Here is a 13,167-nt window from a genome sequence, read left to right as displayed (position 1 = left end):
ATGCCCACACTACCACTCATCACCTTCATCCTCTGCCTCACCACCTGCGTCCTGTGGGGTCAAGGTAGGGACATCTCCCATGCTGGTGTTGGGCTGGGCACTTCTGGGGCTGGGGCCATTCTGGGCTCCCTGGGCTGGGGCCGACGGGCAGGGTGCCATATGCTGAGGCTCAGCTGCTGAACCAGCTTCATCAGAGCAGGGTGTGATGGAGAATGACATGGACATCCTGGAGGAGCTGCTGCAGCAGGGCTGTGGCAGCACACACCATGCCATGGAGAGGTGAGCGCTCTCACCCCACTGCCTCATGGACCCCCCATGTCCCTCCAGATGCAGGGGCTGGATCCTGTGGCACCCTGGCCCGAACACCCTCCCTGTGCAGGTTAAATCGGCTGGAGACCCGCAAAAAGAAATATAACTTCACGGGCAGCATGATCGAGACTTACGTGTTCAAGCTCAGAACCGAGCACTTCAGAGGGTTAAATCTCAGCAGCAGGATGGTTGGTCTCCCTGCCCGACTGGGGCTATTCCTAGGGGATTCCTGAACCCTTTCCCCTTCCATCCACGCTGGGAGGTGCTGGGGGGGTGCTGGGGTGGCTGACGTTTGCCCATACTGGGTTTCCGTCATACTCCAAGGATGCTTTATACCAGCAAAGCCTCCTGAGATGTGGCTCTGCCAGGGTGCCACAGGCAGCCAGGGTTGCAAGTCCCCAGCACCGTACTGGGATAAATCCAGGGGCTTCTAAAGCTGGAGGGGAAGTGGGGGGGAGAGTGTTCTGCAGCCAAGAGCCAGGATTTCCATCCTGAAGCTCTTCTGATTTATGAAAAAGGAAGCCCTGGCCCCCACCTCCCTGCACTGGGAAGGGAGAGGGAAACTGCGGTGGGGAGCATGTGGGGCGACTTCCCTGCAAGGGGGTCAGGCAGCTGCACCATGGCACTTCCCCCAGCTGTGGGGCTGCCTGGCCAGGGAGGTCCCACTGCTCTGGCCTGAGGTCCCTTCCTGCAGGACAAGGCAGGTTTTGCAGGTGGGGGTACCTGCCTGCCAGCTGGGACCCCCCGCTCGGGACCTGGGAGCAGAGACCATCCCGGGGAGCCCACTAAGGCGTGAAATCCCACTGGGAAAGCATCCTGGTGTGATGACATCTGCCCCGTGCTCGCTTCACAGCAGGGCCAGCAGGACAGGGGCGCACACCCATAGGTGATGGACACCTCTCCCCCCCCCCGACACAGCTCCCCATGTGCTGGGGGGGGCTCCGACATCAAGATGGGAGCGGCTGCCATATCTGCACGTCTGCAGGCACTGCGGCAGAGCTGGAGCTGCTGCTGGGGCTCAGGGATGACATGGGCCCACACCAGTAACTGTGGTGGCTGTGTTGGGGGGGGGTGCACAGCACCCTGAGATCTCCTGAGCCAGCCAAGCACAGGGTGGCCAAACCCATCTCTCCCCTGCCCACTGGTGCAGGATGTGAAGCGGGGCAGTGGCAGGATGTTCAGACATGCCATTAACTTCCCAGCGGAGCTCATGAAGGGTACCCAGGCACAAGGAGTAGAGCAGGAGCTTGTCTGCATCTACATCCACAGCCCCTGCATCTTCCAGGTGAGCCGCAGGTCCTTGCACAGACCCCCCCTGAGCATCCTCAGCCAGCAGCATGCCCGCCCCATCACACCCTTCCAGCTGAGATGCGCAGGGCGGGTGGGATGTCCTGGGGACCCAGGACTCTCCCTGCACGAACCCCGACTCTTGCAGGATGCCCACAATAGCTCCGTGCTGAACAACGACGTGGTGGGAGCTTTCCTGCAGAGCAGGCATGTGGCCGGGCTCAGCCACCCCGTGAAGATCCAGTTCTGGCACGACACGGTGCTGGTGAGCAGGGCTCCACTGCTGGCATGAGCCAGGGAGGGTCCCAGCACCAGCTTTTCCCCTGGAGCTGGGGAAAGAGATAGTGTCCTCGCTTTGCTTTGGAACCAGAAGGTTCCTGGGGTCACCAGGGAGCAGCAAGGGTCTTCAGCTCTCCCCCTGTTCCCTTCCCACCAGGATGCCTCCAATGCCACCTGCGTCTTCTGGCAGCCTGGAGCCGGTAAGTGTGGCCATGGCCAGGACAGGGGCAATGCCAGCTCAGTGCCACCCCGAAGGCATCACCCACCTGGGTAGCCCTGGCAGGACTCAATGTCCCCTCGATGTCCCTGTCCCCTGGCTACTGTGCCACTCTCTGATGGTGGCTCTCTGGCAGGCGCAGGCAGCACAGGCAGCTGGAGCGAGAAGGGCTGCAAGACCATGCACAGGAAGGGCACCGTTATCTGCCACTGTGACCACCTCACCTACTTCGCCGTCCTGCTGGTCCACAGCCCTCCTTCCCCCTTCCTTCTTTTTCCTTCCTTCTTCCTCCTTCTCTCTTCCACCTTCACTCCTTCTTTCTTCCTTCCTTCCTCCTTCCCTCCTTTCTGCTTCTTCCTTCCTTCACTCCTTCCTTCTTCCTTCCTTCTTTCCTCCTCCCATCTTCTTCCTTCCCTTGTTCCCTCCTTGCCTCTTCCTCATTCCCTCTTTCTCCTTTCTCCTTCTTCCTTCCCTATTTCCCTCCTTTCAGCTTCCCTCTTCCCTCCTTCCCTATTTCTCCACTCTCCATATTCGTTTCTCCTTCCCTCCTTCCATCTTCATCTTTTCCCGTTCCCTCCATTCTTGTTCCTCCTCCCTGAAGGTGTAGGTGGGGGTATGGGGTGGGGGGGGTAGGGGCTGTATGGGGGGTGTTCTGCATGAGGCTGTGGCCAGGGAGGTGGTTTTGCAAGCCCCCCCTGCCTTTCCCAAGTGGTGGGTGCTGCTGCAGGTGCTGCCCCAGCTCACCCCCTCCCTCCCCGCTCCTGGCAGGTCCCGATGGGTGCTCTAAGCCCAGCCCAGCTGGCATCGCTCACCCACATCACCACCGTTGGCTGCTCCCTCTCAGCTGCCACCACCTTCTGCACCCTCCTGCTCTGCTGCTTCTACAGGTAGAGCCATGCCGTGCATGCCATGTTGTGGTGGCTATGCCATGCCATGCTGTGTCATGCTACTGGATGTGCCACACCATGCCATGCCTGCGACATTGGGCTGTGCCATGCTATGTGAGCCATGTTGGGCTGCACCACGCTGTGCCATGCCCTGCCCTGCCCTGCCATGCATACCATGTTGTGCTGTTCCATGCCATGCCATGCCATGTCATTCCATACCACACATGCCTCGTTGGGCTGTGCCATGCCATGCTTCACCATGCCATGCATGCCGCACTGTGTGCTGTGCTACCCGGCAGGCACCAACCAGCACCCCCTGCCCTCCCCTCTCTTGCAGGCAGCAGCTGAGGGACAACACGACCAGGATCCACATGCATCTCCTGACTGCACTGCTCCTGCTCAACTGCAGCTTCCTGCTGAGCACACCACTGGCCACCAGCACCATGGGGCTCTGCCAGGTCACTGCTGCCCTGCTGCACGCCAGCCTTCTCTGTGCCCTGGCGTGGATGGCTGCTGAGGCCTTCCACCTTCTCCTCCTCCTCGTCAAGGTCTACAACATCTACATCCAGCACTACCTTCTCAAGCTCTGCTTCTTCGCTTGGGGTGAGCGGGCACTGGCCTGGCCCTGCCTGCCTGTGGCATGGCTGCCCCGGCACAATCCCACACAGCCTCTCCCTGTGCCCACAGGTCTGCCCATGCTGGCCGTGGTGGCTGTTTTTGTTTTCAAGAGAGATACGTACGGGTACCACACCATCAGCACCTCTGAAGGCTACAGGAACGCAACTATGTGAGTGAAGGGGGCTGCCAGCTCCCTGGGCACCCTGGGCACACCAGGCACCCCATAGACCCTGGGCACCCCTGGCACATCACACACCCCAGGCACCCCATGGACCTTGGGCACGGCATGGTCTCATGGCACAGCATGGACCCCAGGCACCCTGGGCACAGAGCAGGCACCTTGGGCACACGGGCCTGGCCCAGGGCTGGGGCCAGCAGGAGCCAGCCGTAGCTCCGTTGTGTGTCACTTTTTGGTGAGCCCAGCTCTTGCCGGGTGCTCACCTTCATCTCGCCACGCATGGGGGCACCCTTTCTGGGGGTGCTGGCCCTTGTCCCTAAGAGAGTCCCTCTCCACCAGGTGCTGGCTCACCAGCCCACCAGCCCATTACGCCACTGTCTGCTATGCCGGCCTCATCCTGCTCTTCAACACGCTGGTGCTGGGGAGGGTGGGGATGATACTGCGGAGGATCCGCCAGCAGAATGGGCAGGCGAGGAAGGACTGGGCGACTGTGCTGGGGCTTACCTTCCTGCTGGGCACCACCTGGGGGCTGGGCTTCTTCAGCTTCGGCGTCTTCCTCATCCCCCAGCTCTACCTCTTCACCATCCTCAACTCCCTGCAAGGTCAGCGGGGAGCACCGGGGGGGAGTTTGGGGAGTGCGGACTCTGTCAGTTGGGAGCTGTGGCGTCCTCGTCACCTTCCTGCTCCTCACAGGAGCTCAGTGCACCCACAGCAGTGACCATGTTGCCACCCACCCACAGGTTTCTTTGTCTGCCTCTGGTACATCACTGTGCACTGCCGGAGCAAGCTGGGCTCCATCAGCAACACCTCCAGATAACGTGCCCCAATGCCAGAGTGAGGGGCTGCAAGGGGAGCTCAGGAGCTGCTCCCTAAGGATGTGGCATGGTGGCATCCCCTGGGCTGGACAGTGGGCGCCGTGGATGCCACAGGTTTCTTCAAGGGAAGAATTTGGGCTCCCCTCCATTAGTAACCAACACTGACTTCTTCTGCTGAAGGTGGACGCTTCTCATTAAAAGCCACTTTTAATTGCTGATGCAGGTCTCCCCTGCCACTGGAGGAGGTGCAGCTCTGCCCAGGGTCCCATAGCTGTCCCGTCACCCCCGGCCCCACGGCCAGCAGAGCTGGCAGAGCCGGCAGCCACGCTCTGCCGTGCTGTTAGTGACAGTCCCACTAGATGGCATGAGGATTTCAAAGATGGTCCCAGCTCTGGACTGTGCGCACACAGGGCCAGAGGGCGGTACTGGGTAGCAGTGCTGGTTAATGGTGCCAGTTACTGGTGCTGGTTAGCGGTGCTTGTTACTGGTAGGTAGCAGCCCCCTGACAGCCAGGAGGGGACATCCAAGCCCCCTCAGGGAGCTGCCGTTGGAGCGTTGCACATGGGACAGGCAATGACAGGATGTCCCTGGCTACATCCCCCCAACCTGTTTGGTGCCAGCACGGCTGCAGCCTGCTGGCTGTGGCTGTAAGGCCACGGCACCCCCACATCCCCCTGGCCCCGGGTTTTCACCCATGACAGCACCCCACATGCTTGCCCCAAAGCCACTGTGAGGACAGAGGCTACGTGCAGCCCCAGGTCGGCCGGCAAACAGGCGAGCAGGGCTCCAGCTTGGCATCGGGTGGGCATGCTGGCGCGGAGGGGAGGGTGGGAAGCGAGTGTGTGAACCAGTAACTCGGCCTTCCTCCTGCTCCAGCTTAGGAAGGCAGACCCTGAGCAGAGCTCCTCAACACAACCAAATGCTTCATCAGGGTTTAAGCCATCCAGCCTGCGAGAAATAAACAGTGAGGCCAAATTGGGGGGACTAAAAGCACCCAAGATTTTGCCTTTCCTGGTGCCCGAGATTTTGGAGCTGGGCATCTGGCTCTGCCTGCCGGGATGCAGAGCAGCATCACAGTGCGGTGACACCGGCGTGGCTGTGGCAGCAGGGTTCCAACCATCCCCATGCTTGTAGCTTGTGGGGTGTGCCAGCGAGGTACCATTTGCTGGTGCTGCCCGTTTCTGGTCTGGTGGCAGGGGACCAGCCATCGATGGGCAGCCTCACGGGGTGACACGCTGCCCGTCTCTGCCTTCCCGTGCCTCTCCGCCAAGCAGCGTTTCCCTTCCTGGCTGCTTCCTGAGGGCTGGTCCCAGGCAGCCAAGGAAGCCACTGGCTCTTGTTCTTTGTTCCATGCACAAAGGGCAGCCAGCGCTGCCGAGTTTCCATCCCTCCCCAGGACAAAGGCCCATCCCGCTGGGGCTGTGCCCCCTGCCTGCCACCGACGTGCCCCCATTTTGCGGGCGCACTCCCACCGCGTGACGATGAGCTGTGCATGGCTCACTGCTCCACCGGCTGACTTCAGCTATTAAATAAGAAGCCCGGGGGCTTGGTGCGATGCCAAGCACCCGGCCTATCCCCCATGAGCCCCACCATGGGAGAGTCACATCCCGGCTGTGCTGGCTCCCCCCGCCCCGGCTGGTCTCAGGATGTGCTTTCCATGCCCCTTCCTCCCCGCCTCAAGATTTTGGGGCTTGCGGTGTGAGTCACGCTGGCTGCTGGTGCCTGTGTACACACCAGCTATGGCGCAGGGATAAACCTTGTTCCAGTATCTGATGGTGCTTGGAAAACGATCGCTTGGTGGTTGCCTCCTGGCAGCAGGAACACGGTACCGCAGGGCACGGTGGTCCCTGGGAATTGAGCTTGTTGTTGGGACTAACGGGACACGATGGTCCCTGGGGAGCTGAGCCCATTGCCGGTAACCAGGGGCAGAAAAGGTACTTTTCCCACCTTGCCACAGCAGGACCCAAAACACTCCCCGAGGTCCCCTGGGAGTGTAGGGCGGGCTCCCACCACCCCTGGTGCCTCCCAGCCCTGGGCACTGCGGGCAGGAGAAGGGGGAGCCAGCCCATCTAACCTCCCCAAGGAGAAATAATCCTGTTTACCTTTCACTGCACTGTACCAGGCAGGAGTACCGGTGCCAAGCTGCTGGCGTGGAGTTGTGGCGTCCCTTTTTTCCCCAGGAAAGGCGGCTTGGTGTCACTGCAGTGCCTTCATGCTCTGCTGCCGGCCCAAGCCCAAGGGGCAAAGTTCTGGATATATTGCAAATTCTCCAAATTGCTGGGAAACAAGCAGCCAGGGAAGAGACTAAATGCATTTGGGAGGAGAGGGGCAGACCTCAGTTCCATTTTGAGATCTGCCTTTGGGAGTTGGCTGCTGGGGAGCAGACAAGCCCAATTCCTGCATCCCATGGGATCATCCTCACCTAGTGCTTGTGCAACCGCCCCCCAGAGCCATTTTTCCCCTGGACTTCCCTAACATCATCGCAGGTTTATTAGCCAAGCCTAAACAAATAAGTTGGGTTTATTGCTCTCTCCACAGTTGGGTTTTACAGCCCTGGCACCTGGTGAGTCACTGTTATTGTGGCTGCCGGCTGGAGAAACCCCAAGGTGAGGTGGGGGAGACCCACCTCCCCTTTGGATGTATTTTTGGGAACAAGGCTGAGGGAGGAGGAGCCAGGGCAACCGGGGAGTGGGAGCACCCACAGCTGCGTAAAGCTGTGGGGCTTCCTTGGGCTCCCCTGTGATGGCCATCCTCCGAGGTTCCCGAGGCTGCCCCGAGATCGCCCACCGCATTTGGATGGGGGACCTCCAGGCACCCCCTCCCACCAGCTTCACCATCCTCATCCTCACCCTCCTCCTCTGCTGGTAGTTGCAGCTCCCCTGAGAGCACTATGGTCTCCCAAGGGGCTTTTAGGGGGGTCTCAGCACCCTGAGCCGGGGCTGGCACTGCTTGGCAGCAGGGCTGGCACCCACCAACTCGCCCTCGGCTTCAGATGGCGCCGGGGCACCGCTGCCTGTACTTGCCCCTCTGTGGCTGGCAGCAGCCTGGCAGGACAGGCCTGAGCCTGCTCGTCACACAACACACTCCCACTTGCGCGCTGCCAGCACCAGCACCTCTAGGGGGCTTTTAGGAAGTTTTAAGGCTTTTAGGGATTTTCAGAAGTTTTAGGCTTCTTTCGGAGCTTTTAGGAACTTCAAAGTGTTTTAGGAACTTTTAGGAGCTTTTAGGATCTTTTAGGGCTTTAGGAACTTTAAGGGCTTTTAGAAACTTTAAGGGTTTTTAGTGTCTTTTAGGGCTTTTAGGAGGTTTTAGGAGCTTTAAGTGCTTTTAGGATCTTTTAGCACTTTAGGAGCTTTTACAGTGTTTAGGAACTTTTAGGCTTTAAGAGCTTTTAAGGCTTTTAGGAACTAAGTTTTTTAGGATCTTTTAGGGCTTTAAGAGCTTTTAGGGCTTTTAGGAACGTGAAGGGGTTTTAGGATCTTTTAGGGGTTTTAGGAAATTTTAGCATTTTTAGGAGCTTTTAGGGCTTTAGGAGCTTTTAGGATTTTTAGGAACTTTAAGGGGTTTTAGGAACTTTAAGGGGTTTTAGTGTCTTTTAAGGCTTTTAGAGCTTTTACAGCTTTAGGATCTTTTAGGGCTTTTAGGAACTTTAAGGTTTTTTAGGAGCTTTTAGGGCTTCAGGAGCTTTTAGGATTTTTAGGAACTATTAGAGCTTTTAGGAATTTTTAGGCCTTTAGGAACTTTAAGAGGTTTTAGGAGCTTTTAGGGCTTTTAGAGGTTTTAGGAGCTTTTGGAGTTTTGAGGATCTTTTAAGATTTTGAGAAGCTTTGAAGGTTTTGGGGAACTTTTACAGCTTTGGGAAACTTTTATAGCTTTGAGGAACTTTTAGGGTTTTCAGGAACTTTTAAGGCTTTAGGAACTCCTCAGGTTGAGCAATAAACCATTACCAGGCCAAGTGAGTGCTGCTGGCCTGATCCCAAGGGCAAATGTCCCTTGTCCTCCCTCTCCATGCTCAGCCAACATCTTTGAAGATAGCAGCATGGCCTACTGAGTTACAGATAACATCCTGATAACATCAACAAGTGCAGACGTTGACCTAAAAATAACTCCTGATAACGTTGTGTGGACAAAAGGTTCTTTGTTCCCTAAACAGCGGCAAGAAGATGGCATAAAATGTCCTTTCCTCCCTGGGACACGGGGTCTGCACCTGAACCCCCGCTCCAGGAGGGCTGGATCCTGCGGGAGCTGCCACTGGGTCTAGCAGTGTTATTCCCGGGAAGCGGATTTACAGTGTTTCCCAAAGAGCTGGTCAGGACGACCCGCAGCAAGAGGCTTGGCTCACCGTGATGCTCCTGTGGCTCCGGCTGCCATCAGCGTGTGTTTCGGAGCCAGCCCCACTCCCCATGGCATGGGGACAGTTGGGCTTCAAAGGCAGCTACATTAGCCACGGTCTGGCCGCGTGAGCCGCTTCCCATGGGAGCCTCTTCCCAAGGGCGCCTCTTCCCGTGGGACCTGGGGAAATTTGGGGCTTGGAGCTGGGGGGAGACACGAGCCTGCGGGACGTCCCCTGCTCCGGGGTTCCCAGCACAGCCATGGCACCTCCAGTGCCGTGGACGCCTTTTATCTCCACCGCCTTCCCTGCCGGAGAAAGAGGTTGTTTCCACCCTTCCCCCAGCAGAAAGAAAAGTCTCATTCAAGCCATTGAAAATATCTGCAAAAGCAACTATTTACCCAGGCCGCTTCCTGGAGCCCTCCCTCCTCCCTCCAGCTCCGAGCAGCCCTGGCTTTCTCCGGTCTGGCTGCTTTTCAGGGCGCACAAAAGGCTGGCGTGACTGGATGCGGGCACTGCTTGGCAGCCGCTTTGTCCACTCCTGCAGCGCCCATCACTGCCATGATGCTTCCAGCCTCAGCTCCCACTGCTGCCGTAGGGTCCCAACGGCAAGGGGCAGGGTGCCCATCTCCGGCCTTGGGATGGGTGGTGGGAGCTGGGGGGGAGGGTCGCATCCAGGCTCTGCCCCCCACATCCCAGCCCACCTCCTCCAGGGATGTACCATGGGGGACCCCCTCCCCAGCTCGCCCCGGCTCGGGACCTGGGCTTCTTGCCCTGCTTCTCGCCTCCCTCATTTCCTGCAGGGAGCGGGACAGGGTTCACAGGGACACTCCGTCCCAGCTGCTTTCCCATTAATTGTTATTTTTTAATCCCATCGGCAGCCAGGCATGCAGCCTGCCAGCCGCCCAGCTCCTTCCCTCCTCTGGCCGCCCGCCAGCCCGGAGCTGAAGGGCGGCAGGATGGGGCACCCCCCGCTCCCCGCTGTTCCCAGCTCTGCTCCCCCAGCCCAGCCGGCTCTCGAGCCCGGTGCCGGTGCCGGTGCCGGTGCCGGCCGGGCGGGCTGATGCAGCCCGGTGCCCCCGGTCCGAGCCGGGCTGGGCTGGGCAGAGCCGGGCAGGTGCCGTGACCGAGGGCTGGTGGCCCCGCGCCCCCGGCAGCGATACCGAAGGGTCCCGGAGGGGTCGGTGCGGCGCGACCCGTCCCGGTCCCCCCCCGCTCGTCCCCCCGGGCAGGCGGTGACTCAGCGGGGCGGGAAGGGGCGGGCCGGCTTCTCCCGCTGCACCGCCACCGGCCCCGCCGGGCTGGGTGGGCTGCAAGGTGCCGAGCCGAGCGGTGCCCAGCGGAACCGGGGCAGCGTGCCCGGCCCGACCCGGTCACAGGAATCGGGGGCTGCGGGCAGCGGCTGAGCCGGGCGAGGGAGGAGGAGCGGGGCCGTCTGATGTTTCCTTTCGGAGTCCCAAAGACCACGGTAAGGGGCGCTGCCCGGCACGCCCTTACTGGGGATACTGGGAGGGGATGCTGTGGGGTCTTCGGCGCGGCAGGGGACACCCACTGGGTGCGGGGGCGAGTGGGGTGGGCATCTGCGCCCAAGGGGAGCCTTGGGGCCAGCCCAGCAGGACTGGGAGGGCGCTGGGGGTCTGCGTGGCTGGGACTGGTCCCACTGGGCAGCACCCTGGGGTCCTCAGCTGGCTGGTGGGGCAAGCCGTCTGGATGGAGCTAAGGGGTTCTCCATGGGGGCATTTGGGATGTCCCCTGCTCTGGTAGGCACGGGGACATCTTGTCTCTCACCGCCTGAGCGGTGGGTGCGACACCTCCGTCCGGGCAGGGCTGTGGGTCTCTGCTCATGGCCAAGGCACGAGTTGTCTGGTGGAGCCTCCATCCCTGCTAAATGGGGCTCATCCTCGCCTGCCCCACCACCCCTCGCCCCTGCCCCGGAGCCGGGCTGAATTCCCGGGCCACAGGGCCACGAAGTCCCCGGAGCCGACCGGGACCAGCTGCTCCCGGCTGCTGCCGACGGCACAGCCGAGCCCCACGGAGTGTCTGTTGCCAGGCTCTGTGTGCCGCCACCGCTTCCCACCCCGCGGGACCCACTGGCGCGCCCCATTCCCCCTCCTCCTCCTCCCAGCATCCCCGTGGGACCGCCGGCATGTCTCGACAGGGTGATCTCCCTCCCCTAAAATGCCTGTTGGGGGGATTCCTCCTGCAACATCTCAGCTTGCTGCTGCTGGTCCTGGCACGCTGCTGCGGGATGCTCTGGGTGCTCCCTGCCCACAAGCTGCCCCCCCAGAGGGACCAGCAAAACCCAGTGAAACCAGCTGGAGAATTGAAATGAAGTCTCCTGGAATAACCTCCTGGCAACAACTCTGAATGGCTGGTGAGGAGGGAAGGCAGCCAAAGCTCGTTTCACGGTCTGAGGGCTGCAGTAACCCCCCTCCAAGCTCCGCTGCCAGTGGGGAGACAGGAGTGCTTTGGAGATGTTGGCGGAGGCAAATCCTTTAAACCCGGGAATGCAGCCACGGTGGGTTTTGCCGTGCCCTTCGCTGGTTTTGTAGCTCCCATGTGAATTGAGCCAAGGCCTAAAAATGCTGCATACTTGGTTGCAGTCCAGCTCTTAATCCCGCAGCCTGGGGGCTGCTATTCACAGAGCAACAGGTTTGCAAGCAACTGTGTGCTGCCGGGATGGGGACTCCCGGGGCTGGCTGTCTCCGCACCTTGTGGTAGCACCTACGGGTGTCGGTGGGACGCAGCCCTGCGGGTTTGCAGACAGCAGGCTGGGTGGCTCCCAGTGTGCTAGCACCTGGTAGTACCAGCTGGACAGCAGCCTGCCAGCGCCTGTTTTTTGGGAGGACTTGATCCACCAACTCCTTTCCCATCAGCTCGCTGACAGCTGGGGTTTGGCAGAGATCTGGGGGGGGGCCTCTGGCCTCTTACCTGGCTCCTTGGGTGCCGCAGCCTTCGTCCTGGCTGTGCTTGGCTTTTCTATAGCTGGAAAAGCCCACTGGGACTGGGATCACGCTCACTGGGCTCCAGTTTGGCTGCTTCCCGTGCCAAATGCCTGGGAGTCTGATTTGGGGTGGTCCTGGACTGCCCTGCACCTCCCTTCCCTGGCACCCATGGCACGGGCAGGCGATGGGGACCTTGCTCGTGTGGAGTGGGATGAGACCTGGGAGGGGACAAGGTGCTTTGGAAGCCGTTTAAAACCCAGGGTGGTGGTTTGGGTGGAGGGAAGGTACAAACTGACTCGCAGGAGGAGGCCAAGAGGTTGCCCCTGAAGAAGGCTGAGTGGTGGGAGAGCACCATAAAGATGGCTGGCTGTACCCCCCGACGCCGGTGACATGGCATGGAGTGCCGGGGGAGGACAACCTGCGCTGCTTCATTCCCCTTTCATGGCAGCCCTCAATCTGCTGCTGGTGTACCTGGTCCTTCACAGGCTGTTGGCAGCCCTGCCAAAGCCACAGGCTTTGCATGCCACTGAGCTGGGTGCCGCGTGGCCTAGGCTGCTGGAAGCAGTGACTTAGTTGGCTGCGACGTTTCTGCCCGTGGTGTTTCTTAGGAAATGGACATTTTCTTTATTTTTGAACACGAAGACCCAGCTTTAAGCAAAACCTCCATTTCAAGAGCCTCAGACTCCGGCGATCTGCCTGTGGCAGCCTCCCTTTGGCTCTCCCCACGCCTGCTCCGGAAGGGATAGTTGCCAGTGGCTGGTGAAGGACGAATCTGGCAGGGAGCTGTGCTGCTCCTGTGGGAATCTTTATCAGGTCTGGTTTTGTCCCATTGGCAAAGCTCAGCTCGCGGGTCCTGGGTGTCGTGTGTGGCCCCGCGGCCTGGGAAAAGCCGATGCCGCAGCACAGGCTTTGGCACGGCAGGGCTGCCGGTGCAGTGCAGCTGCCGCTCAGCTCCTTGGCCATTACCAGTCGCTCTGGGTTGGACCCTGCCACCCACCGGTGACGGGAAAGGCCCGCATGCCGATGCCATGAATAATATGCAGGCTGGCCCCTGCACACACGGGCCACTGGCCAAGGACAAGGGCACTTTGTGAAGCACCCGGGTGACTGACGCTGGGGCATCCCCTCTGCAGGGAGGGTCTCTGCTGGGGTCCCCACCACCTCAGGCAGCTCCAGCCCCAGGGCACATCATCTGCCATCCCTACGATGGAGGCCGGTCATGCAATCTTGGGGAGCTTGGCCTGGCTTGCCTCTCTGTGCCTCAGTTTCCCCATCTGGTTCCCGAGTCCTTGCCTGCGTAAC

The 13,167-nt window shown here is 60.2% G+C and overlaps 1 protein-coding gene across 1 annotated transcript; it reads left to right on the top strand.

Moving 5' to 3' along the window:
- Positions 1–4,648, top strand: ADGRG5 (adhesion G protein-coupled receptor G5). Its single transcript, XM_074152586.1, has 12 exons — positions 1–64; positions 186–279; positions 380–497; positions 1,460–1,594; positions 1,745–1,861; positions 2,033–2,075; positions 2,229–2,335; positions 2,861–2,979; positions 3,317–3,582; positions 3,667–3,766; positions 4,115–4,315; positions 4,513–4,648. Exons 1-12 carry the CDS (start codon positions 1–3, stop codon positions 4,646–4,648), a joined length of 1,500 nt encoding a protein of 499 aa, XP_074008687.1.
- Positions 4,649–13,167: the final 8,519 nt, after the last annotated feature.

Source organism: Numenius arquata, chromosome 8, assembly GCF_964106895.1.
Source record: "Numenius arquata chromosome 8, bNumArq3.hap1.1, whole genome shotgun sequence".
NCBI lineage: Eukaryota > Metazoa > Chordata > Aves > Charadriiformes > Scolopacidae > Numenius > Numenius arquata.
Note: the sequence above shows the minus strand (reverse complement) of the source record. Positions and strands in the feature narration are given on the sequence as shown.

Bases quoted from the DNA above. Each gene is read 5' to 3' on its own strand.
- ADGRG5 (XM_074152586.1), top strand. From the start codon at position 1: ATGCCCACACTACCACTCATCACCTTCATCCTCTGCCTCACCACCTGC. The intron at 498-1,459 runs GTTGGTCTCCCT...CCACTGGTGCAG, and splicing joins TAAATCTCAGCAGCAGGATG to GATGTGAAGCGGGGCAGTGG. The intron at 3,767-4,114 runs GTGAGTGAAGGG...CCTCTCCACCAG, and splicing joins GGCTACAGGAACGCAACTAT to GTGCTGGCTCACCAGCCCAC.